The sequence below is a fragment of the Ranitomeya variabilis genome, chromosome 2 (genome assembly GCF_051348905.1).
Source record: "Ranitomeya variabilis isolate aRanVar5 chromosome 2, aRanVar5.hap1, whole genome shotgun sequence".
Classification (NCBI taxonomy): domain Eukaryota; kingdom Metazoa; phylum Chordata; class Amphibia; order Anura; family Dendrobatidae; genus Ranitomeya; species Ranitomeya variabilis.
The window spans coordinates 846,605,599-846,632,820 of NC_135233.1; the positions used below are offsets into that span (position 1 = coordinate 846,605,599).

Here is a 27,222-nt window from a genome sequence, read left to right on the forward strand (position 1 = left end):
AACTGTATGTAGTCTGGTCACGGAGTGCTGGTATTTCTTCTCTGTAAGTGGTATTATTCAGTCACTATGTGGTGGTAATATGCGGTCTGGTGACGGAGTGGCGGTATTTCTCCCTTGTCTGTGGTACTATTGGTCTTGCTATAGTGGATTAGGTTGTGTATGGTGGTCATTTGTTCTCTCTGATATTAATTAGTTAAAGATTCTTTATTTTCATTATTGATTAAATGCTTGGAACAAGATGCACTTAAAAGCGTTCTCTGGTGAAAACATGTAATCACCTCTTCACAGGAGAAGTGATAACTTATTGATTGGTGGAGCCCGACTGCTGGAAACTGCACCAATAGGGGGATTGTGGAGTTTTTATCCCTATTAGACAGGAGTGGCATGTACGAATCGACCACTGAGCCATGCATTCCCTCAGTGGCTGCGAGCACTGCGCTTGTTTTTTGTGGAAGGCCCAAAAGACAATGAATGGAGCAGCATTCCCACATTACACTTGTCACTCTATTTTAAAATGTGGATAAAAGTTTCCTGTCAGGGATAAAAGTTCCCAATTCTTCCAACCAATGCGGTTTCCAATGGTAGGACCTAAGCAGTCAATAAGTTATCCCTTATCCCATGGAGCTCATGGATTGGTGTGTTTGAACCAAAGAACCCTTTAATGCAAAGTATGGTAATTGTACATCCCAGTTTTGGTGGCGTACGGTAGATGTGCAGGAGCCGCCTGTGTTTTACAGTCAAAACTCCACTATAAAGGGAATAACAGCTAAGGCTGGTTTCACATTTGCATTTTGATCTGCATGCGTTTTTGCATGCAGAAAAAAAAACGTGGCGTTTTGCGGCGTTTACATGTGTTTTTTCCGGCGTTTGCGTTTTTTAAACGCATGCTGAGAAGTGTGTGACAGCTGCCAATCATCAAAATCAACTAGAAAACCCACTATAAACAGAAATAGCTAGGGTTAGGGTCCCTAGTAACCCTAGGGATCCTAACCCTAACCCTAGGGATCCTAACCCTAACCCTAGGGACCCTAACCCTAGGGATCCTAACCCTAAGGGTTAGGATCCTAACCCTAAGGGTTAGGATCCCTCGGGTTAGGGTTAGGATCCCTAGGGTTACTAGGGATCCTAACCTTAGGGTTAGGATCCCTAGTAACCCTAGGGATCCTAACCCTAGGGATCCTAACCCTAACCCTAGGGACCCTAACCCTAGGGATCCTAACCCTAAGGGTTAGGATCCTAACCCTAAGGGTTAGGATCCCTAGGGTTAGGGTTAGGATCCCTAGGGTTACTAGGGATCCTAACCTTAGGGTTAGGATCCCTAGTAACCCTAGGGTTAGGGTTTTCTTGTTTTTTTCATGTGTTTAGGGTTAGGGTTAGGGTTTTCTTGTTTTTTTCTTGTGTTTAGGGTTAGGGTTTTCTTGTTTTTTCTTGTGTTTTTCTTTTAAAACGCATGCATTTTTAATGCAAGCAAACGCATTTCTGCAACTGAACGCACGCGTCAAAAAACGCATGCCTTGCCGAAAACGCGTCAAAACGCATGCTAAAAAAATGCATGCGTTTTTAATGTTAAGTATAGGAAAAAAACGCATGCGTTTTTTAGCGCTAAACGCTGCAGATCAAAACGCAAGTGTGAAACCAGCCTCACAGGTATTTGCATATAGCTGTAGGGTGGGCCCCTAGAGTAAATTTCTCCTGTGGGCCCTAGACACCCCAGTCCGACATTGCCCGTGTGAGACTCTGACGTCCTATGTGTGTCAGCGCCTCAGACATTATGTAGACTGCAGGATTATAGTGACCTGCGGTCTACAGAATGGAGAGCGGTAGTGCAAGTGCAAGGAGAACATGTTTCACTGCTCTACCGCAGAGCTTAACTATATCAGTGTGCTGTGCATGCCGATATACTTAGGGCTAGTGTAGCTTTGGGTGAGCCCCTCAAAGTGCAGTACCTGGGGCAACCGCCCCCTCTACTACCCCACCCCCACCACTCCCTGGTAGCTACGCTAGTGCAGCAAACAAAAAAAGTTCTGACTCGTAGAAGATGGGGAGGAAAAAAATGAAATTATGTGTTGTGGGAAGGGGTTAATAATGTATGCAGTTTGTATTGCGAGATCAGCTTACAGAGACACCTCAAATATCCAGCATGTATGTCTATGACAGAAATACAGAAAACCTCGAGTTTATGCTGGGGATTTGTTGAGGGTGTGCAGAAGATCTTCCGTTGCAGATTTTCTGTCAAGGGTGTACCGCGACAGATAGGTTTTGTATGTTTGGTATTTTCATTTAACCCTGCACCTCCTCCCTTGTTAGTCTGGTTTGTGTAGGTGGGGGAGGGAGACATATATATCACCGATTCAGGAGGTCAGCAAGGTATGTGGCCCCGGCATCTTCACCATTAGAAAATATTCCATGGGGCAGGGATAGCTAGAGCTGGGTATTTCGATAACAGAGTTGTGACATTTACACTTGAATACACTCTGTCATCATTCATTAGGGTTTATCATTGAAACATACTACTGCTTTTTGCGGCAGATTGTTTTCCACTGTGAAGCTGGACATTTTCTAAGGAAAACGAGAGGTGTTATTGGAACCTGATTCACATGTACAGTACAGACCAAAAGTTTGGACACACCTTCTCATTTAAAGATTTTTCTGTATTATTATGACTATGAAAATTGTAAAATCACACTGAAGGCATCAAAACTATGAATTAACACATGTGGAATTATATACTTAACAATAAAGTGTGAAACAATGGAAAATATGTCTTATAATCTAGGTTCTTCAAAGTAACCACCTTTTGCTTTGATGACTGCTTTGCACACTCTTGGCATTCTCTTGATGAGCTTCAAGATGTAGTCACCGGAAATGGTTTTCACTTCACAGGTGTGTCCTGTCAGGTTTAATAAGTGGGATTTCTTGCCTTACAAATGGCATTGGGACCATCAGTTGTGTTGTGCAGAAGTCTGGTGGATACACAGCTGATTGTCCTACTGAATAGAGTGTAAGAAATTGTATTATGGCAAAAAAAGCAGCTAAGTAAAGAAAAACGAGTGGCCATCATTACTTTAAGAAATGAAGGTCAGTCAGTCTGAAAAATTGGAAAAACTTTGAAAGTGTCCCCAAGTGCAGTTGCAAAAACCATCACGCGCTACAAAGAAACTGGCTCACATGAGAACCGCCCCAGGAAAGGAAGACCAAGAGTCACCTCTGCTTCTGAGGATAAGTTTATCCGAGTCACCAGCCTCAGAAATCGCAGGTTAACAGCAGCTCAGATTAGAGACCAGGTCAATGCCACACAGAGTTCTAGCAGCAGACACATCTGTACAACAACTGTTAAGAGGGGACTTCGTGCAGCAAGCCTTCATGGTAAAATTGCTTCTGGGAAACCACTGCTAAGCCCAGGCAACAAGCAGAAGAGACTTGTTTGGGCTAAAGAACACAAGGAATTGACATCAGACCAGCGGAAATCTGTGCTTTGGTCTGATGAGACCAAATTTGAGATCTTTGGTTCCAACCACCGTGTCTTTGTGCGACGCAGAAAAGGTGAACGGAAGGACTCTACATGCCTGGTTCCCACCGTGAAGCATGCAGGAGGAGGTGTGATGGTGTGGGGGTGCTTTGCGGGTGACACTGTTGGGGATTTATTCAAAATTGGAGGCATACTGAACCAGCATAGCTACCACAGTATCTTGCAGCGGCATGCTATTCCATCCGATTTGCATTTAGTTGGACCATCATTTATTTTTCAACAGGACAATGACCACAAACACACCTCCAGGCTGTGTAAGGGCTATTTGACCAAGAAGGAGAGTGATGGGGTGCTACGCCAGAAGACCTGGCCTCCACAGTCACCAGACCTGAACCCAATCGAGATGGATTGGGGTGAGTGAAGGCAAAAGGGTCAACAAGTGCTAAGCATCCTTCAAGATTGCTGGAAGACCATTCCCGGTGACTACTTCTTGAAGCTCATCAAGAGAATGCCAAGAGTGTGCAAAGCAGTCATCAAAGCAAAAGGTGGCTACTTTGAAGAACCTAGAATATAAGACATTTTCAGTTGTTTCACACTTTTTTGTTAAGTAAATAATTCCATATGTGTTAATTCATAGTTTTGATGCCTTCAGTGTGAATTCAAAATATTCATAGTCATGAAAATACAGAAAAATCTTTAAATGAGGTGTGTCCAAACTTTTGGTCTGTACTGTATGTGAAGTGAATTTTGTTTATTGCAGTAAGACAGAGTACATTGTGACAGTGTCACTGGCATGGTATATGAGGGGAGATACAGTGGGTACAGAAAGCATTCATACTTTCATAAATACTTCATAAATTTTTCACTCCTTGTTTTATTGCAGCTATTTGGCAAATTCAAAAAATTTTCATTAATGTACACTCTGCACCCCATTTTGACTGAAATAAAACAGAAATGTAGTAATTTTTGCAAATTTATTAAAAAAGAAAAACTGAAATATCACATGGTCATAAGTATTCAGACCCTTTGCTCAGCATTGAGAAGCACCCTTTTGAGCTAGTACAGCCATGAGTCTTCTTGGGAATAATGTAACAAGTTTTTCACACTTGGATTTGGGGATCCTCTGCCATACTTCCTTGCAGATCCTCTCCAGTTCCGTCACATTGGATGGTGAACGTTGTTGGACAGCCATTTTCAGGTCTCTCCAGAAATGCTGATTTGTGTTTAGGTCAGGGCTCTGGCTGGGTCAGTCAAGAATGGTCACAAAGTTGTTCTGAAGCCACTACTTTGCTAGTTTAGCTGTGTGCTTAGGGCGATTGTCTTGTTGGCAGTTGAACCTTCGGCCAAGTCTGAGGTCCAGAGCACGCTGCAAGAGGTTTTTATCCAGGATATCTCTGTACTTGGCCACATTCATGTTTCCTCCAATGACAACCAGTCATCCTTTCCCTGCAGCTGAAAAACACCTCCATAGCATGATGCCGCCACCACCATGTTTCACTGTTGGGATTGTATTGGGCAGGTGCTAAGCAGTGTCTGGTTTACTCCACACAAACCGCTTAAAATTATCACCAAAAAGGTTTATCTTCGTCTCATCAGATCAGTGAATCTTCTCATATTCTGGGAGTGCTTCATATGTTTTTTTAGCAAACTCTATGCAGGCTTTCATATGTCTTGCACTGAGGAGAGGCTTCCGTCGCGCCACTCTGCCATAAAGGCCCGACTGGTGGAGGGCTGCAGTGATAGATGACTTTGTGGAACTTTCTCCCATCTCTGTACTGCATCTCTAGAGCTCATCCACAGTGATCTTGGGGTTCTTCTTTAACTCTCTCCCCAAGGCTCGTCTCCCCCAATTTCTCAGTTTGGGTGGACGGCCAGGTCTAGGAAGACTTCTGGTGGTCCCAAACGTCTTCCATTTAAGGATAATGGAGGCCACAGTGCTCTTAGGAGCCTTGAGTACTGCAGAAATTCTGTTGTAATGTTGGCTAGATCTGTGCCTTGCCACAATTCTGTCTCTGAGCTCCTTGGCCAGTTCCATTGACCTCTTGATTCTCATTTGGTCTGACATGCTCTGTAAGCTGGGAGGTCTTATATAGACAGGTGTGTGAATTTTCTAATCAAGTCCTATCAGTTTAATTAAACACAGCTGGACTCCAATGAAGGAGTAGAACCATCTCAACGAGGATCACAAGCATTTACTTCAATATGAGTGTCTGAGCAAAGGGTCTGAATACTTATGACCATGTGATATTTGAGTTTTTCTTTGTTAATATATATGCAAAAATTTCTACAATTCTGCTTTCTTTTTCAGTCAAGAGGGGGTGCAGAGTGTACATTAATGAGAAAAGAAATTAACTTTTTTGAATTTACCAAATGGCTGCAATGAAACAAAGCGTGAAAAATTGAAAGGGATCTGAATACTTTCCGTACCCACTGTATGTGTCACTGTGCATAATGGTGTCAGTGATGTAAAACCAGAGTATTTTCCTCCAGCCCACTATGTGTTGTGTGGGTTAAATTAAAGTTATATACATGACGTGTGCTGACAGGACCTGTATGATGTCACTGTCATGTGATCAGTCACATGGTTTGGGTTTAAATAGCTGGATTTGAGAGGCAGTCGGTGTGTTGTTGTTTGGAGAGGAAAGACTCCAAATGGAGGCTCCAGGTGGAGCTGAAGACAGTCTGAGCGGGCGAATCCCTCAGACATATGGACTTTGCTATATGTTATCTTTTTGTTTTGCCGTGATTCCAGAAAGTCTCTGATTACTTTGCTGAACCCTGCTATGGTTTATGCTGTTCCACAATAAAGCAGCAGGTGATTTACCACAAGAAGCATTCCAGTGTCTACCTTGTGAAGCAGCTGAGTCAACCCCTCAAAACATATATAACACTGATCTACAAAAAAAAAAAAATTCTGGCATGGACTTTAAGAACAGTTTTAGACTAATTTGAAGATGCTGAATTCAAACCTGATAATTTCTCTATCACATCACGTTTTTGCGCTATAGGTATATAGCCCATTTTCATGAATTCCATGATAAATATAAGTAGTGTATGAAAAGTGCCGGTTTATACGGTTCACTAAGGTAAATTTAGTTTTCATTTAGTCTCCCAATAAATGTGAGAATATCCTTGTTTTCTTTGAACATGCATAATTCCCATTTGTTATGCTAACACCCTTGTTTTCTGTGCTACTGGGACAGTAGAGCTACAGCAGAGCATTGGGTGAAAACTGAATGGCCTCAGCGACAGAGTTAGGCATCTGGCGATAAGAATGTCATCCATGATCCTCTAGTGGATAGGAAGAACATTGTCTTTCCTCCCTTACACATAAAACTTGGATTGATGAAGCAGTTCGTCAAAGCTCTCAATCACAGTGGAGAATGCTTTAACTATACAGTATATGTTCAGCTTTTCCTGGTCTTAGTGAAAAGAAGAAAAAGGCTGGAATATTTGATGGACCTCAAATAAGAACAGTTATGAAAGACCCAAATTTTATCACATCAATGAATGAGACAGAAGAAAGAGCTTGGAATGCATTTTGTAATGTGGTGCAGAATTGTCTAGGGAATAAGAAAGACAACTATGAAGAGATTGTGGAAGAGCTACTAATGAGTCTGCGAAATCTTGGATGTAGAATGCGTATAAAGATTCACTATTTACACAGCCATTTGGACTTTTTTCCAGAGAACCTTGGGGATGTGAGCGAGGAATAAGAGGAGCGTTTTCATCAGGACATTAAAACAATGGAAGAAGGGTATCAAGGCCGGTGGGACTCACATATGATGGCTGACTATTGCTGGAGCTTGATGAGAGAAAACCCAGAAGCTGTACATCACAGATCAGCCAAGAAAAGAAAGTTGAAATAACTGCCATTTGTCATTCATCTGTGTGACATATATGTGCGTTTTTATATTTTGTAGTTTAATTCTGTAATTATATTTGATTTGCTGTACATAAACTTTGTAATCTTTGCTATTCTTTGATTATAAATATACAAAATGTAGTACCGAAAATCATGTGTTTTTATCATAAAACATTAGGAGTCATTTTCATCAAAACTTGAAAGTATCTCGAAATCCTGATGTGATAGCCAAAAACGGAGTTCATATTCGTAATCAGCAGCCAAAATTGACTTAAAATATGTTTTAAAACCTTTTGCCAGAAAAATTGCGTTGACCAGGGGTATATGCGCACTGAATTTTTTGAGGAGTCTTTTGGAGAGTATCTGTACCAAAAAATGCCTGAAAAATCATTCAAACAGTAGAGACCCTTAGGGCTCGATCACAGTTGTGTATAAATCATGCGCATGTTGGTAAACCTACCCACCCCCTCGTCCAGAGACAGTTTCAACCTTATAAAAAAAAATTCCCTCATTCAAAGTTAAAATACCAATACCCAAAAATGATAATTATGGTTACCCTAGTTATAACCAGATAACATTTTGTATACCAATGGTTTGCATTCTGCATTTAGATATAGAACCTCAAACACCTTTATTGAATGTAGACCAGTTTTAAATTTGTCTTGAAATCATACTACGGACAGTTTTGTGTAATTTTTATTCAAATTTTTTTTTTTCTTTTTTTTTGCTTGGAAAGTAGGAGCTACACTGCTCTTTATTTGAAATACCAGTACAGTATGTTAATGTATGAAAAATCACCAAAAAATGCAGAACACATCACACAGCATTTAGAAACACACACACACACACACACACACACACACACACACACACACACACACACACACACACACACACACACGTCACATCACAGCCATTAAAAATACCAGCACAGTATGAAAAATAAAAAACAAGGCAGGCAGGCGGTCTGGCACACATCACACGGCATACACACACACACACACACACACACACACACACACACACACACACACACACACACACACACACACACACAGCCATTAAAAATACCAGCACAGTATGAAAAATAAAAAACAAGGCAGGCAGGCGGTCTGGCACACATCACACGGCATACACACACACACACACACACACACACACACACACACACACACACACACACACACACCCATTAAAAATACCAGCACAGTATGAAAAATAAAAAACATGCAAGGCAGGCATACACACACACGCTGGATGGCAGTACTCACATAGCAGTCTCTGGCAGGGTCTCTCTTGCTAGCGGGTATGTCTCGCTGGCAGGGTATGTCTCACTGGCAGGATCTCTCTCGCTGGCAGGATCTCTCTCGCTGGCAGGATCTCTCTCGCTGGCAGGATCTCTCTTGCTGGCAGGGTCTCTCTTGCTGGCAGGCTCTGTGTTCTCTCTTGATGGCACATTGAGAAATGAGGCCCACCTGTCCTGTTTATATAGTTTTGGGGTTGTCTGGGAAAAGTATCAACTTTTTGGAGCATGCTCAGTTGAAAAAAACAGATTGGGGCGACGGATCCGCCAAATGACGGATCGAGATGGATCCGTCGCCCATAGGCGCCCATTCTATAAAATGATGGACGCGACGGATCCGTCGCGGACCGCCAATTAAGCGGCGACAAAAAACGTTACAAAGTCCGTCAAGGTCTAGACAACGTCCGCCAAATTTCGACGGATCCGTCGCATGGCGGATGGAACGGATGACCATCCGTCACAATCCGTCGCTAATGCAGGTCTATGGGGAAAATAATTCCTGTTGGAATCCGCACTGTCCTAGTTTGGGGCAAAAAAAAAAAAAGGTCAAAAACACTTGAAACATTCTTCAAAGCTGTTTCAGGAAATTAATTGTTCCCCCCAAAGAGGTTTCTATTAGAAAACTCGTCATTTTTGCCCGCCTGAAAACCCCTCCTCCCCGAGTCATTAATGTAGTTGCGCCTGTTTATTGTCAGAGCTTGTAGAGTTTTGCACTAATTTCTATACATCTCTCCTACGTTCGCCTTTGTGGGCAGAGTCATTTCAGGTACGTCACAGTTTGGGGAACGTCTTTTAAGCCATTTTGTGTAACGTTTTTGCACTAAAAAATTGCAAAAAAAAAAGGGTAAAAAAAAAAAATGCTATTTTTTTACTTCACACAAAACTCATGAACCAAATGCTTCAGTTGGGAGAATTTGGAGCAAAAAAACACCACAAGACAAAAAAGAAAAGTGATTAAAAACGCAATGCAATTTCCGCAAAGAATTACGGCAGGGTCACCGAGGGGAAAACAGGGCACGGAGGACTATGCTACAGCAGAGACTATGAGGCACCCCACAGAGGCTGCACAGCGCTCACACGCCACACTCGGCCTGGGGACGCAGATAATGGTGCACAGTCACGGATTCCCTGCGGCACCACGGTGTCCGCGCTCTGTTTCCGGGGGAAGCCAATTCCAGCGGACCCGGCGCTGTCATGGCTGCCTGACAACCACACGGTAGAGCCGGATAGAGTGTGTCCTGACCAGAACAGCGCAGTCATAAGGTAGGAAGTGCCGGAGGCCCGGTTACCGGGATAGGGAGCAGTAGCGCGGGGTGCAGAGAGGATGAGGCCCGGGACAGTGTTACTCCGCCGCCGGGGTGAGGGGCCGGGCCCAGTGCTGCTCCGCCAGGGGTGACTGGGTGAGAAGTGCCGGGCCTGAGAGCGGACCACGGGCCTCTGCAGTTACCGGGGGGCATGCGGCAAGCTGTAGGGGTCCGGCACGCTGTGTCTTCGTCAGCGGTGTGTGTCAGGCCGGCATATACGGCACTGCCTGTGTGTGGAGGAGCAGCATGGTCTGACCGTGTGGTGGGAGGAATAAGCCTTACACAAGGAGGCATCTCCATGATGGCACCCGGCTTTCCCAGGCCCCTGCACGTCACTCCTGCCTCACACAGCCGTGATGCCAACTAGTCACATTTACCAGCCCAGAGACTGGGTGACAAACCATTGATGCTGTTCTGGTGGCAGATTGGTGACTGTACACGATCCATACACCATGTTTACCACAGTGGGCTGAGATCCATTGTTCCTGAAGGCTATGGTGCCGTCATATGGATCAGTACTTTAAAGGGAACCTGTCTGGGTGATTTTATTACTGAAAGTGCATTGGGGGCCACGCGCTTGGAGTACATCGACACGCCCCCTATGCACTTTCTGGGAAATTTACATATGGCTTTAAAGTTTAACTTCTCACGACTGACCCGTCGGACTAATATAAATCTGGCTTCATATATTGTGCTCCGCAGTCATGCCACTAGAGTCAGAAGGAAACTTTTCTAGACGGGTTCCCTTTAAGGTTTTTTTTTTTCTTCAATGGTTTGTGAATCATAATCACAATTTTTCACCTTTCTAATTTATTTTGTGTTCATTTCCTCATAAGATCTTTTTGCTGTCAGGGAACGGAGATCCACACGTACAGGCAGAAAACGGTCTCTGAAATCAGAATAATAGATCAGAAGCAGAATAAATCTCTCATGGCTCATAGGCTACTACAGTCAGATTCGCCTGGAGCTCTGGTTACCTCGTTCACATATAATGAGAGTCCTGTACTCGGCTACCTTGGTCAGTTCCATAGACATTAAGTTGAGCGCTAGTGTGAAGTTTTCACCACTACTCCAATCTGGGGCCATGTGACCTTGGTTCTCTTAGGATCCTGAATCTAAACCGCAAGGCTTATCATGTACATTTTCTTTCAGAGGATTTTCAGTAGCCCATCTTGCTCTTTATAGATGTGAGTATTCACACTCTGGATCTTAAAGAGGTTGTCCCACGAACAACATTTAGCAGCTGTTTATTAGATAGGTGATACATGAATGACTGCTCTACATTCATGAGAACCGGAGTGCCCTGGCCCCAGATTGAATGGAGCTCATGTACACTGCCACTGTTTATAATCTATGGAACTGATGGACGTAGCAGAGTAATTCCAAAGGCTTTGGAAGGACCAGTAACAGGTTCCCCAGTGTTATAACTAGTTGAGGTCCTAGCAATCATACAGTTCACACTTCTCTTGTGGATTGTTTATAAATCTGCTTTGTGGGTTTCAGTACACTGACAGCAGTCAGATTCTGAAAATGGTGGGAAGCTAAAACATTGTGTATTGGAAAATTCCATTATATCTAATCTGACAGTTAGTAGGTCTTACTTACACAAGACTGGAAAAGGATTCTGTATGAAAGATAGCGTATGCTCTTTTACCTATTAAAGTGATCACAAGATACCTGTGTGTGTGTGTAATAAATATATATAGATAGATAGTGGCCCGATTCTAACACATCGGGTATTCTAGAATATGTATAGTGGTATATAGCACAGCCCACGTATATAGCACAGCCCACGTAGTATATAGCAATGCGGGCAACATATCCCTGTTAAAAAAAGAATGAAAATAAAAAATAGTTATATACTCACCTTCCGTCGGCCCCCGGATCCAGCCCAGGTGTTTCGCGATGCTCCTCGCGACGCTCCGGTCCCAAGAATGCATTGCGGCAATAACACGTGATGATGTAGCGGTCTCGCGAGACCGCTGCGTCATCTCCGGTCGTTGCCGAAATGCATTTTTGGACCGGAGCATCGCGAGGAGCGGGAAAGGCGCCGGAAGGTGAGAATTTAATGATTTTTTTTTAATTATTATTATTTTTAACATTAGATCTTTTTACTATTGATACTGCATTAGCAGCATCAATAGTAAAAAGTTGGTCACACAGGGTTAATAGTAGGAGCGTTAACAGACTGCGTTACACCACGTTATGTCGCGGTGTAACGTAGTCCGTTTAACGGACTGCTAAACCGCTATGGGGGCACTGACTGGGGAGTAGGGAGGGGGCACTGACTGGAGGGGTGTAGGGAAGGGCAAAATCCCGCATCGCTGATTGGTCGCGGACGGCCAGCCGCTACCAATCAGCGACGGGCACAGTCCGGCCGCGACCAATCAGCGATGCGGGATTTCTGTTACAAACAGACAAAAAGACGGAAGTACCCCTTAGACGAATATATATATATATATATATATATATATATATATATATATATATATATTTACATTTATTAGTGCACACAATATATATTTGAGTTGTTGTGGTGCTCCTGACTGGATGGGAGTGTGCTGCTTTCTATTGCTTCTACGAGAGAATATTTCTGAAGTACATGCACGGTGTATCACCAGTCTTTGGCATGCAGCGTCTCCAATTCTATATTCTGCCTCCTATACACAGTTCGGACAAGGGCATGAGGCCTTCATGTATGCCCTATAGTCTGTGAGAACTGATAATGGTTCCCGTACAGTTTAAGGAAATGTCGACTGAACTTAGCAATTTCATTGAAAATGGGTGACCAATCCATCTAATGTACAGCTCTGGCAAAAATTAAGAGACCACTGCAAAATGTTCGGTTTGTCTGATTTTCCTGTTTATAGGTATATTTTTGAGTAAAATGTAAATTGTTCTTTTAGTCTATAAACTTCTGACATGCCTCCGAATTTCCAAGCAATAAATTTTGTTTGCTTTTTTCTGAAAAGGAGAAATGGTCAAAATAAAAAAAAAACAATGCTTTCAGACCTCAAATAATGCGAAGAAAACAAGTTCATAATCATTTAGAATCAACAATACTAATGTTTTAACTCGGGAAGAGTTCAGAAATCAATATTTTATGGAATAACCATGATTTTTAATCACCTCTTTAGGCCGGTTTCACACGTCAGTGGCTCCGGTACGTGAGGTGACAGTTTCCTCACGTACCGGAGCCACTAACACACGTAGACACATTAAAATCAATGCATCTGTGCAGATGTCATTGATTTTTTGCGGACCGTGTCTCCGTGTGCCAAACACGGAGACATGTCAGTGTTCGTGGGAGCGCACGTATTACACGGACCCATTAAAGTCAATGGGTCCGTGTAAAACACGTACCGCACACGGACGTTCTCCGTGTGCCGTGCAGGAGACAGCGCTCCAGTAAGCACTGTCCCCCCCACATCGTGCTGAAGCCGCGATTCATATCTTCTGTGCAGCAGCGTTTGCTGTAAAGAAGATATGAATAATCCATTTTTTTTAGTGGTATTTCGTGTTTAAAATAAAGCTCCATGTCCCCACCCCCTGTGCGCCCCCCCGCTGTTCTGAAAATACTCACCCGGCTCCCTCGTTGGCTGTCGCTGCTTCCTGTCCTGGCCGCACCTTCTACTGTATGCGGTCACGTGGGGCCGCCGATTACAGTCATGAATATGCGGCTCCACCTCCCATAGGGGTGGAGCCGCATATTCATTACTGTAAATGAGCGGCCCCACGTGACCGCATACAGGAGAAGCTGCGGCCAGGACAGGACACTGCGAGGGAGGCGGGTGAGTATTTTCAGAACAGCGGGGGGGCGCACAGGGGGTGGGGACATGGAGCTTTATTTTAAACACGAAATAGCACTAAAAAAATGGATTATTCATATCTTCTTTACAGCAAACGCTGCTGCACAGAAGATATGAATCGCGGCTTCAGCACGATGCAGGGGACAGCGCTAAACTTTAGCGCTGTCTCTCCTGCACGGTCCGTGTGGTACCCAGGCGGCACACGGCTGCCGCACGTGTGCCACACGGATGGCCTACGTGAGCTCACAGACACACGGACATGGATAACTCTGGTACCGATTTTTTCCGGTACCGGAATTATCTGGACGTGTGAGACTGGCCTTAATGCGTCTTGGCATGCTTTCCACCAGTCTTTCACACTGCTTCTGGTGCAAAAATGTAAGCAGTTCTTCTTTGTTTGATGGCTTGTGACTATCCATCATCCTCTTGATTACATTCCAGAGGTTTTCAATGGGGTTCAGGTCTGCAGATTGGGCTGGCCATGACAGGGTTTTGATGTTGTGGTCTCTTAATTTTTGCCAGAGCTGTATATGAGGACTTCCCAATCTGGTGTTGAAATTCAACATGCATAAGCCTTCTTTCCCTTGACATCATCTGTTAGGGTAAGAAAGGGCTGGGCATGTTTCAGTGTCAGAACCTTTTGGTTTCAGGAGAGTTTGGTGTGGCGGCATTTTACTTCATTCTCCAAATTGAAAACGCATGCACACCTGGCCCATTCCAGCATTTGCATGTGGGGGAGAGGTTAGCAGTTCTCCACGGTGTATTGGTACCTTAAAGGGGTTTTCTGTTAACAGTGCTATCAGTGTAATCAGTGATTCAGTGTCTCTACCTGAGAAGTGTGCAAGAGCAACTGCGCTCACTGATTGGTTGCAGTGCTGTTGATATGACGTCAAGGCTGAAGTCAATAACTTACACCATGAGACTCTTTACTCGGGGACGGTGAGTAAAGTTTTTTTTTTTTTGTTTGTTTTTTTTCAAGAGACCTCATGTGTCACCTGTCCACGATTGTGAATACACCTAGACTGGAAGACCTTTCCAGTGACACGTTCTCCAAGAGATCTGTGCATTCTCAGTGTAGTTTGCGTGACGCGTCACTTATTCCTGGAGGTTGGGTCCACACAGTCTTATAATGCATCTTCTTTCTTACAGTTCTTAGACCCCTAGCTGTAGTATGGCAGGAGAACAGAAGCCAACCAGTAGTCTCCTGGAGCAATTCATCTTACTAGCCAAAGGCACTAAAGGCTCCGCTCTTCCAGCTCTTATCAACCAAGTATTAGACGCCCCAGGAGTCTATGTATTCGGAGAACTTTTAGATTTACCCACAGTACAAGAGGTAAGACGCCCCCTTTATAAAATGGAAGCACATGAATACTCTGTAGTGACCTCTTTGGCTGTGTTCACACTTACTGTGCATATCCTCTCTAGTGCTGTTAATCAATAACTGCTGATGTCATCTTGCATTTTTATATGGCATACTTCCCTTCAGTGAGTGGGCCTGCTATGGTGATTTTTTTTTTGTCTTTGGATATGGGCATATTCATGAGGAATTGTGCACGTTTCATTGCCATAGAGGAGCACTTTGTAAACTCTGCTGTGCCCCTCTTTACCTATTGGTTCTGAGAAAAACACTTTTAAATTCCGAAGGAATCACTACTGTAAAACTAGTCGCTTACACTAGGATATATGCCGCTCTGCATCTGGGTAGTTGGAAGGGTGATGTGCACGTAAAAATGGTAAATGGGATCCTGTGCTCCCCATTTTCAGAATCATTGGGGTTCCCAGGTGCCATTATGGAATGCCAGTTATGTTAACCACACTTGATATTTTTTTTTTCTTTTAGCTTGCAGACAGTCCACATTCTGGCTACTTACAGCTCCTAAATTTGTTTGCCTATGGGACATATCCAGATTATGTTGGTAAGATTCATTTTGCTTTATTTCGTAATGGTGTATTTCTGTCGATTTGTTAATTGATACCTATATTTTAAGAAGATCTATAGCTATAAAATCCACTTTTAATCCATATGCAAATGAGGCAGAATTGCTCTTTTCTTGATTGGAGCACTTCCCGAATGTCTGCCTTTCCAGCAGGTTTCTTTGTTTAGCCTCCCTTTTTGCTTGACTGACAGCTCACCGGCTGTGTAGTGTAGAAGAGCAAGATGGCACTGGGCAGAGAATAGAGCTGAAGAGGCAGAAACTTGAGAAGTGCTCTAATCACACCCAGAGCACTGCAACCTTATTCGTACATAGATTCAGATGTGGAGTTTTCAGTTATTTTCTGATTAGAGGTATGGATTGGTTCATCTTTCAAGCAACTCCATGACTATATAAGTGGATTGGGTGGTAAGGGTGCGATGGGTTGGTCATGAAAAATTCCCTGTAGCTGCACTTGGAATCCTGTGTCTTCCTAAAACATGACATTGTAACCTTGTCTAAATGTTTTATCTGCAGCATTAAAGGATAGTTTGCCAGAACTTTCGGCTGTACAGAAAAACAAGCTGAAACACCTGACAATTGTGAGCCTTGCGTCCAGGATGAAGGTAATATGGGTGGCAAGATCCACATGGTCGTACACTACAAAGTGAGCCCTTTGTGCTGTCCTTCCTCTGCCAGCCTAATGCTCTATTCCCTTGCATACATTTTTGTTTTATCAATATTTGTATGTAATATGCATATATATTAGATTACCAAACTCGGTATGTTTACATGATTTTGAGTATATGACATGACAGTCAGGGTTGGTCCTTGTTTTGCTGTGACAATACTGTTCTCTGTCATTATTACATTGCGGGTTAGCAGATTGGTTTGCATAGTTATATTTTTATTTAGTTGTACTAATCCTTTTTTTTTTTTTTTTTTTTTTTTTATACTTGTCAGTGCATTCCATACTCTGTGCTGCTAAAAGATTTAGATATGAGGAACCTCCGAGAGTTGGAGGATCTAATCATAGAAGCAGTTTACACAGACATCATTCAGGGTAAACTGGATCAACGCAATCATGTACTAGAAGTTGATTTCTGCATTGGACGGGACATTCCCAAGAAGGACATAAGTAGCATTGTGAAAACCCTTCAAGAGTGGTGAGGAACTACTGTATGCAGAGAAATTAATGCGTTGTTTTTATTCTGCCAACTAACCTGCTGTAACAAAGTACCGTATTTTCCGGCGTATAAGACGACTTTTTAACCCCTAAAAATTGTCCCAAAAGTCGGGGGTCGTCTTATACGCCAGGTACGGCATGTGCAGGGAGCGATCCTGGATGTTCCCAGGGTCCGAAGGAGAGGAGACTCTCCTTCAGGCCCTGGGATCCATATTCATGTTAAAAATAAAGAATAAAAATAAAAAATATGTATATACTCACCCTTCCGAGAAGCCTGGCTCTCACTGGTGTAAGCGTCTGCCTCTGTTCCTAAGAATTGCAGAGCGTGAAGGACCTTCGATGATGTCACGGTCAGGTGACCGGTCACATGAGCGGTCACGGACCAATCACAGGCCAGTCACCTGACCGTGACGTCATCGAGGGTCCTTCATGCTCTGCAATTCTTAGGAACGGAGGCAGACGCTTGCAGCAGTGACAGCCAGGCTTCTCGGAAGGGTGAGCATATACATATGTTTTTATTCTTTATTCTTTATTTTTAACATGAATATGGATCCCAGGGCCTGAAGGAGAGTCTCCTCTCCTTCAGACCCTGGGAACCACACGCCGTATAAGATGACTGGGCTTATAAGATGACCCCCGTCTTATACAGCGGGCATATCACAAATTCCATATTTTATATGGAAAAGTTGGGGGTCGTCTTATACGCCCAGTCGTCTTATACACCAGAAAATACGGTATTACAGAAAGATGATTGTCCAGTTTTACTGGCAGATTACACTCTGCTCTACAGACCTAATATCACTTTTTTCTTCCCAGGCGATTTTCACCACCACACAAAGGCTGGTTGAGTTACTGAGCCTTCCTCTTTTTTTTTTTTTGCTTGGCATCTAGAAGAACAATGTGGTTGGATGATGTACTAACTTTCCCCCTAGAGCAGGGGTCCCCAACCTGTAGTTCGGGAGCCACATGTGGCTCGCAGTCCCATGAATTGTGGCTCGCTGCTGTCTGCCAGCTTGGTGCATTAGCTGCAGGTTTAGCAAACAGATATGAGAAAATCTAAAAATGATGAATTTTGTGTGTAGCCCTGAACAGAAGAGCTGATCTGATGCACATATACTGGTTTTAGGGTTTCAGAGATAATTTGAGTATGGGACGCTGGAGACAAGATGATAGCACCTGTCGGATAAGGTGCTTGAAGCTAAATGTGACAGTATGTTGAGAGTGCTGGATGGGAGAATACTGAATGGGAGTATTGTGGGGACCGCTGGATCTTGTTATACTGCTTCAGGGTGATATCTGTGGAAGAGCTTTGGTTATCTTTACACCCATAATGGGAGCTCTGGTTGCCACTACTGTGAGGGTGAGGGAGCAATATGTGGCTCGCGACTCCCTCTCAGAGCGGAATGTGGCTCGCGAGGCTCTCACAGAGCGGAATGTGGCTCTCTAGGTCAGAAAGGTTGGGGACCACTGCCCTAGAGCATCTCTTAAATGCAGTACTTGTTTCAGCTAAATCCAAAGTGTTAGCTCACTCCTAGCACTCACAATGCTGTGGCCCCAAACCGCATCGCTTTTGCTGTGACCATTATGTGTGGACTCGCTTTAATTCCTCATTCAGACGCTGTGTTTCACATATAATCTACGCTTCTATTAACATGTCTGGGGTTTTTTGTCAGCAAAGATGAAAAGTGCCCAAACAAGTCTATGGGTCCATGAAAAACATGGACAGCACGCAGATGGCATCAGTGTATAGTCTGTTCTGTCCATGTTTAACATTGCAAAGAATAGGAGAAGTTTTGTCATTTATTTATCCAAATGTGAAAAACACTGATGACACAAGTACCTTTTTTTTTTGCGTATGTGAAAAACACTGATGTCTGAGTGAGGCCTAATGCAGAGGAGACCAATTGGTAGATTACATTCTACCACCAGTCTATCTCTGGATTTGGCACAGATGCTGTAAAGCTACTTCCACACATGTTCATAGTGTGTCTTTTATTGTTGTTGTGTTTTTTTTCTCTACTACATTTTTTTTCTAGTGAAGTGCTCATTAATAGTGATGAGCGAATATACTTGTCGCTCGGGTGACCTCCGAGTATTTTTTAGTGCTCGGAGATTTAGTTTTCATCGCGGCAGCTGAATGATTTACAGCTGCTAGCCAGGCTGAGTACATGTGGGGGTTGCCTGGTTGCTAGGGAATCCCCACATGTAATCAAGCAGGCTAGTAGCTGCAAATCATCCAGCTGTGGCAAAGAAAACTAAATCTCTGAGCAGTCATAAATACTCGGAGGTCGCCCGAGCAATGAGTACACAAACTCATCACTACTCATTAACCTTTTATTAATGGTGAACATACTGGTATGTTCAAAACTTGCTCCATGACTTTGATGCGGTCTCATGAACTGAACCTGCATCTTTCCTGGCAGACGGTTATTCCGCTGTCATCTGCCTATAACAGCTGCAGGGGGAGTAGCGCTTTGCCTGCAGCTGTTAACCTGTTAAATGCTGTTGTCAACCTGTGACAGTGGTATTTACAGTGTGCGGCCGGGTATGGGGGGGAAATTGTTCTGGTCAACCATCTGTTTCTTCTATGTGATCGTGGGGCGACATTGGGTTGCCATGATGGCGATGGATCTTCTGAATAACCCGTGCCGTCATGTCGGTACTCCTATGACAGCCAGTGGCTGGTGTTCATAGGAATCTATGATTTTTCCAATATACAGTAGAACTGTGGTATTTCTGTGTATAGTAGAAGCGATCATATGATTGCAAGTTCAAGCTACCTAAGGAGACTTCAAAATACAGTAAAAATAGATACCAAAAAGAAACACTTTAACTAGAGGCCAGAAAAAATACAAAATGCTTTATTTTGACAAGCATAGATAAAAACAAGCTATAAATGAATATAGAAACCTAAAAAGGGAAAACCACAGATGTGGCAAAACACATTATTGCATAGTAACAACAATAAATTCCTGCAGTGTCATTAGACAATAACAAAAAATACATTAAAGTGTAGATACACATGTATGTGTATCCACATTAATATACCTTGCTGTACGTCATGGAAGAGTGAAGCAAAACCTGTATAGAAAATTCTTATTTATGCTGTTTAAAAAATAATAATTAAGGCAATAAGTGAGATGTCTGGCAAAGCTAATCAAGTATGCCACTCTCTCATATATACCTTTAAAACGTATTATGGTACAGATACAGCATTGCTAATCATCGTACCATGTATGAAACGTATAGGTATACTTGCATGAAAGGACTAGTCATGTCAATAAAGTTGTTGAAATGCGCGTCGGGTGTGGTGGGTCCCTGGACACGGGATCTCTTAAGGTAACAACTTTGTTACACTGGCCTCTATATAAAGTGTTTCTTTTTGGTATCTTATCATTACGTATACTTTATGGCAAAATTAATAGGATTAGATGGATTAGATAAGTGTTTCAAATTACTATAAAAAATATAAACTTTTGAATTAGCTCCCTTTTAGTCCATTAAAAGTAAAGAAATAAAAAAATAGAGAAATACACACATGTATCTCCACTTCCTTGAAAGTCAAATGTATCAAAACATTAAATTAATTAAATACTGTAATGACAAAAATAATTTAAACTCCAGAATTGCATTTTTTTTCCGGTCCCTGCAACATCACAAAAAATGCAACAATTGGTGATCAAAACATTGTCTATACCACAAAATAGTATCAGTAAAAATACGTTGGGTCAGGGCGCAGAAAACAAGCCCTCACACAGCTCCATCAACTGAAAATTGCAAACCTTACGGGTCTCAGAAAATGGTGACACATTTCCAAATATCTGGGGCTTGTTTTTGCTGAAGCGAGTTATGCATCTTTCCTAACTCTGTCCGATTTCCTGACAGTGCAGTCAGCTCTCCCCTCCCCCCACACTGTCTGCCATGTGTTTGTGATGGTACATAACTCCGCTGTATCTCTACACAGAAGCTGCAGAGCTCACTGAGAAGATGAGGGCATGTTCTTTTCTGCCCTGCATGATGCTGCCTGCGTAAGATTGGTCAATTCCATCCAGGGAAAGAAGCGCACCCGTTCAGAGACAAATCTATGTAAACGCCCCTTTCAGTTTATAATAAGTTATGACCTAAACTTTACAAGCGAATATCCCCACAACAGAGAGGAGAAAAAAAAAACTAAGACTCAGCTCTGCTGCCACTATTCCATAATGTGGCCAGCTTATCAGACTCCAACTTGTGAAAAGTCCCCTTTCAGCTGTTGTTTTTTGCCATTGTAAAATTTACGGTTTTCATTTACTGCTCAAATGAAGTATTAACTTTATTCTGTGGGTCAATACAATTATGGTGATACCAAACTAACCCCTTACCGACATATGACGTACTGATAAGTCATGTGCCGGGTCCCTGACTTAGTGGAGAGCCTGCATCTTTCCCAGTAGATGGCTGGGATATACACCCATCATCTGCCTCTCACTGCTGCGGGTGGAGTTGAGCTCTGCCCGCTGCTGTTAACATGTTAAATGCCGCTGTCAATCTCAGACATCGGCATTTACAGCGCATCATTCTATGTGTCCATTGGTGTGCTTGTGATGTGGTGTGCTAAAGAACCCTGTGCCTGACATGATGGCACTCCTGTGATATCCAGCCCGTGGCCGTCGTTCATAGGAGACCGTGATTTTTGCTATATACAGGAGTACTGTGGTATTGCTGTATATAAAAGATAAAACCACCCTCTCTTTCCCCTCATTAAAATATTAAGAAATACATTTAAAAAAAGGAACAAATTTGTTATTGCTGTGTTTAAAGTCCGATCTATCAAAATATAAGATAAAGTAATCCGATTGGTTAAATGGCAGAACGAGGAAAAAAAAAGAGGCGATCAAAACATCATATCTATCCCAAAATTATACCATCAGAACATTGGGTCAGAGCACATAAAACAAGCCTCATGTCCTGAAAATGTAAACCGTTACAGATATAGGAATTTTTATTTTTTGTTTTACAGTTTTAACTTTTTTTTTTTCCCACCGCTTTCATCAGCACTATTTTTGTAATGTAAAGTAAATAAATGGTTGTAGTGGCGGGGTATTACTGATTACATTGATGCCTTTGATGAAGAAATCCACTTTGTCGTTTTTCTTTAATCACCATTTGATATTTTCTGCTAATTAGATTTCTGTGCACAGGGGCCGGACTGTACACGGGGGTCTAATCCTACCTGTCTGTCATTCCCCGACCCACCTGCTGGCTTCCAGACAGGACAGTGTTTGGCCTCCATCTGATAGTAAAGTCCCATGGGCTTCTTTATGGGCTGTCTTGAGTACTTTTCCAGTATGCACACAAAATATGGAAAATACGTGATGTGAACATTCCCCAGGTCCATCCATTCTTTCATCTGCAACCACATGTTTTTTGCACCACTTTCCATGCATGTCACTGACATCTGAATATATCTTGTTCCAGGTGTGATGGTTGTGAGGCCGTCTTAATGGGGATTGAACAGCAAGTGCTAAGGGCAAACCAATACAAGGAGAACCACATCCGTACACAGCAGCAAATAGAAACAGAAGTAAGTGACACTTGATGGGGGAGAAAACATGGCTGCTCTGCCGTTTAGTATATATTTTTTTTGAGGCAAGCCCAGCAGTGGCAATATATGTTAGTGATCTTCTTATAATGTAAACTATTATACTATTAGTATACACATCAGTGAAAAATCTGGAGTTCACTCACATTAAGGCTTTCTTTCCTGCAGTGGATACATAGAAATGATGCTCTTATCTGCATTAGAGGCGGTGTTTGAGGATTCTGTACTTGCTCGAGTGAGCACTTGGCCATAATAATAATAATACTTTGATTTATATATTTATGTTCCGCAGGCAATGGCAGCTATTTAGAGAATATTCCACATTTCATTGTTTTTTTACAAAGAAAAAACGTGGGACGAAGAATAAATAGCACTTTCTATCAAAATGTCAGACGCCACAGTTGTATTGAGCAGAACCATGACGCAGGTGTGACCTGAACTTACCACTTACATAGGAAGGAGGCAGGAGAGTACGATGCCCACTGTCACAATATTCTCGTCTGTATTACTGTATGCAGCCAGCAGAGGGCGGAAGCTGTCCATTAGTGATAATCCACACTGATCGAGTGTCACCTTTCAGATGTCTTTCTTTTGTAATATTGAAAGGAAAATGTGTATTGTACTCAAATATGTATTGTCTTGTAAATGAGAATTCCACCTTATCAGTGCTGGAAACAATGTCTCTAGACATCAGATTAATTACAACTTCATGTCTTCTCATTGAAACAGAAACTGATATCTTTAAGTTTAAAAACTGTATTCTTCCTTTTGGTTTTGCAGGTGACAAATATTAAAAAAACTCTGAAAGCCACAGCTTCCTCAACTGCTCAGGACACTGACCAGCACCTTGCAGAGCGGGAAGGACCCCCTCTTACTGAGCAGCGACAGCCCACTAAGAAGATGTCAAAAGTTAAAGGTCTGGTCTCCAGTCGCCACTAATGAAGCTAGAAAACATGGAAGAGGCGCCAGGTGGCATACAACTGCTCCTGGATTGTTTACAGACTTAACTACACGCCATCATTGTATCGGCCTCTTTCCATCCAAAACCCTTGGAGACACTGCCTGCTAAGAGGGACAGTGAACCCATTAGCTGAGATCCAGCTTGGTTTGCAGATTGTTGTCCTTGCAGATCAGGACATTTTGCCTATAAGTTTGTGGCTCCATCTCCCTGCTGGAGAGGTCTGCTGTGGAAGTCACTGCAGTACACAGTAGCCTTCTCTATCAGAGAGAGGATTCTAGAAATGGCTGCTTATTGCTGTGTGGTTATAAAATCCCAGGTGACTTTGGTCCTGTCATCTCTTCTCTGGAGATTTAAAATGTGCAGTAGGGACAGATCTGTACAGTAAGTTTTCCTATTTTCTTAAATGCACCCTGTTATAGCGTTATTTTTCCAGGAGATTGTATTTTCTTTCTTGTAATGAGACATTTTGCCTGATCTTGTCATGCCATGTATTTGAGGGCAGTTTTTGAAATGCATAAAAATAATTTTTAATAGTCATCTTGCAGAGAAAGTCCACTTATTATGTGAGGTGCAATTTCCTATATTCCTATATCTGTATGGCTTGTGGAAGAGATTAAGATGGAAAACTGTAGCACATATGTATGTGGTGCTTTCTTAAGACAGATCACAAACTGCCAGAGAATGCAACAAATGATAAAAATAGACACATAAGGTTCCCACAATGAGCATTTGGTGAGTTTTTGATGCTGTTTATTTTCAGTGCTCAAAACCGCAGCGTCCAGTAGATTGCATGGGATTCATAGAAATCTCACGTCCACTGTGCTTTATTTAGGTTGCATAACCTGGCCTGCCATGCTTGTTGCGTGTACACTGTTTTTTGTGTGGATTTTTCCCCTAGACTTGCCATTGATGCAGAAAATCCACAGGTAAAAAACACGCATGCTATAGAAATGCACTAAAAACGCATCCGCACACAACTGTATCAATATTAAGTTTTATCAAAGCCAAATACCAGGTAGTATCAAAAATGAATCTGCTTAATTTATAACATGATATTGAAAAGAGACAAAAACTGCAGCATCAAAAACAAGAAAAAAATGCACTCCCAAAACGCAGTGAAAGAATGTAAGTAGGCCAATTTACCCAATAGGTGCAGAAATGGTGCAGAAAATCTACAACATCAGAAACTCACAGAGTACTCCTAGCGGCACCATAGCTAGTGCCTCCCTACATCGTAATAAACACAACTCCCTTTTCTTTAAAGTGTTATTTTAGGATCCATGGGTTTCACTTTGAGGAACCGCATCTCCCGTACATGCCTTTCAGTTCTGGGGTTGTGGAGCCAGTTTATTGTTGATACACTGTTTCCTTGCTGTGCTTCTAAATCTCCATATAATTATTAAAAAATTACAAATCTGCGTAATATGTCTTTTTAATAGTTTTTATGGATGGTCATCTACAATATGAGATAATCTCATTAGTCCATAAAATCGGGGTGGTTGCAGGTAACATTTAACTGTAATTTCTACATTTTTATGATGGTGGTATGGAAGTGATGGAAATATGTTTTGTGCGGATGCAAAGCAAATTATAAAGTCTGGGAAACATACTTAAAGGGAACCTGTCACCAGGATTTTGCTAAGTAAACTACAGACAGTGTAAGGTTGGCACTGTTATACTGATTAAAATGATGTCTGTGTTGATGAAATCCATCTTGTGGTTATTGTTTAATATTTGTAGTTTTCAGTTAATGAGGTTCTCGTGATCCTGGGCCACCTGTGGGGTGGTTAGAGGCTTTATGTGGTGCTCTGCTTACATATTCATCTACATGGCTTATGACAGGTCACTGATCCCTTAGTGACCTGCCCCCTATTTTACATACTGCATAGAATATTGATGGGTTAGACATAAAAATGTTAACTTCAGCAAAATGGCGGTGACGCATGTGCAGTAGCTTCTATCTCTTCCCAATAGATGTTACTGTGCAAGCGCCTCCGCGGGCGCCATTTTTCTGCAGCCAACTTTTTTTCCTCCAGAAAATTGGCGCTGGCATCCCATGCGCAGTTTCATCTATCGGCAAGCAATAGATGCTACTGCGCAAGCGGCTGCGCTATTTGGCTAAAGTAAAAATTTTTTTTTTTTTTGCTAAGCCAGTAATATTCTATGCAGTATGTAAAATAGGGAGCAGGTCACTGAAGGATCATTGACCTGTCTTGAGCACATACACATGCATGTAAGCAGAGCACCAGATAACGCCCACAGCCCGCCCCGGAGCACGAGAATCTTATTAACTGAAAACTATAAATAAAGATTAAACAACAACCACAAGACAGATTTAATCAAAACAGGTATAATATTTATCTGTATAGCAGTGCCAACCTGACGCTGTCTGTAGTTTACTGAGCACAATCCTGCTGACGGGTTCACTCTAACCCCTTCCCGACCTATGACGTAGCGTATGCGTCATGAAAGCCGGTGCCAATCTGACCAGTGACACAGCGTATGTGTCATGGTGGGATCGCATGAGATGGTTAACTTAAATTTCACCCGACCAACAGGAACAGGGGGATTTGTACTTGAGCCCCCTCCGTGGCTACGATCACTCCGGTGACCTCTTTGTCACCACCCCCCAAGATCTGATTGGAGCTAGCGTCCATGTGACGCTATCTCCATTCAGATGTGGAGGGGCGGAGAAAACCATGGCTGCCTCGCTGTCCAGCTTCATGCTGTCCATGGAAGCTGAACAGCGAGGTGCCTGCTTGCTGCCCTGCCACATACCGTGATCATCGTCGCCACCAGGTACTCCCTGCCCTGCTGATCTGCCCCGTTGATGTACCCCCTGCCCCAGTGATCACCCCCTCCTGCCCCAGTTTTGCCATTAGGGTTAGAGTTGGGCTAAAGTGAGTTGGGGCTAAAGTTAGGGGTAAGGTTAGGTTGGGTTAGGGGTGGGTTAGGGTTGGAGTTAGAATTTATAATAATAATAATTTATTTATATAGCGCCAACATATTCCGCAGCGCTTTACATTATAGAGGGGATTTGTACAGACAATAAACATTACAGTGAGCATAACAATAATCACAGCAAAATCAAAACAAATACCAGATGGAGTGAGGGCCCTGCTCGCAAGCTTACAATCTGTAGGAAAAAGGGGAGACACGAGAGGTGGATGGTAACAATTGCTTTCGTTGTTCGGACCAGTCATAGTGTAAGAATCGGGTGTTCATGTAAAACTGCATGAACCAGTTAACAGCCTAACTATGTAACAGTACAGACACAGGGCTATTAACTGCATAAAGCGTATGAGAACATGATGCGAGGAACCTGATTTATGGTTTAAGGTTTTTGAATGGGCCACACAGGGATAGTTAGGTTAATGCGTTGAGGCGGTAGGCCAGTTTGAACAAATGCTTTTTTAGGGCACGCTTAAAACTGTGGGGATTAATCGTATTAACCTGGGTAGTGCATTCCAAAGAATCGGCGCAGCACGTGAAAAGTCTTGGAGACGGGAGTGGGAGGTTCTGATAATTGAGGATGTTAACCCCTTAACCACCAAGGGTGGTTTGCACGTTGATGACCGGGCCAATTTTTACAATTCTGAACACTGTCCTTTTATGAGGTTATAACTCTGGAACGCTTCAACGGATCCTGATGATTCTGACATTGTTTTCTCGTGACATATTGTACTTCATGATAGTGGTATAATTTCATATTACCTGCGTTTATTTGTAAAAAAATGGAAATTTGGCGAAAACTTTGAAAATTTTGCAATTTTCCAACTTTGAATTTGTATACCCTTAAATCACAGAAATATGTCACACAAAATACTTAAT

The 27,222-nt window shown here is 42.7% G+C and overlaps 1 protein-coding gene across 1 annotated transcript; it reads left to right on the forward strand.

Moving 5' to 3' along the window:
- The first annotated feature begins 9,767 nt into the window (after positions 1-9,767).
- COPS7B (COP9 signalosome subunit 7B) lies at positions 9,768-24,814 on the forward strand. The gene is made up of 7 exons (XM_077290195.1): positions 9,768-9,900; positions 14,900-15,083; positions 15,591-15,666; positions 16,201-16,289; positions 16,627-16,829; positions 22,307-22,412; positions 23,211-24,814. Exons 2-7 carry the CDS (start codon positions 14,922-14,924, stop codon positions 23,367-23,369), a joined length of 795 nt encoding a protein of 264 aa, XP_077146310.1. The 5' UTR covers positions 9,768-9,900; positions 14,900-14,921; the 3' UTR covers positions 23,370-24,814.
- Positions 24,815-27,222: the final 2,408 nt, after the last annotated feature.

What these genes read in the sequence shown, in the direction of transcription:
- COPS7B (XM_077290195.1), top strand. Translation starts at nt 14,922, where the DNA reads ATGGCAGGAGAACAGAAGCCAACCAGTAGTCTCCTGGAGCAATTCATC. An exon ending in ATTTACCCACAGTACAAGAG is followed by an intron (nt 15,084 to 15,590) that starts GTAAGACGCCCC and finishes TTTTTCTTTTAG; the next exon opens with CTTGCAGACAGTCCACATTC. An exon ending in GCCTTGCGTCCAGGATGAAG is followed by an intron (nt 16,290 to 16,626) that starts GTAATATGGGTG and finishes TATACTTGTCAG; the next exon opens with TGCATTCCATACTCTGTGCT.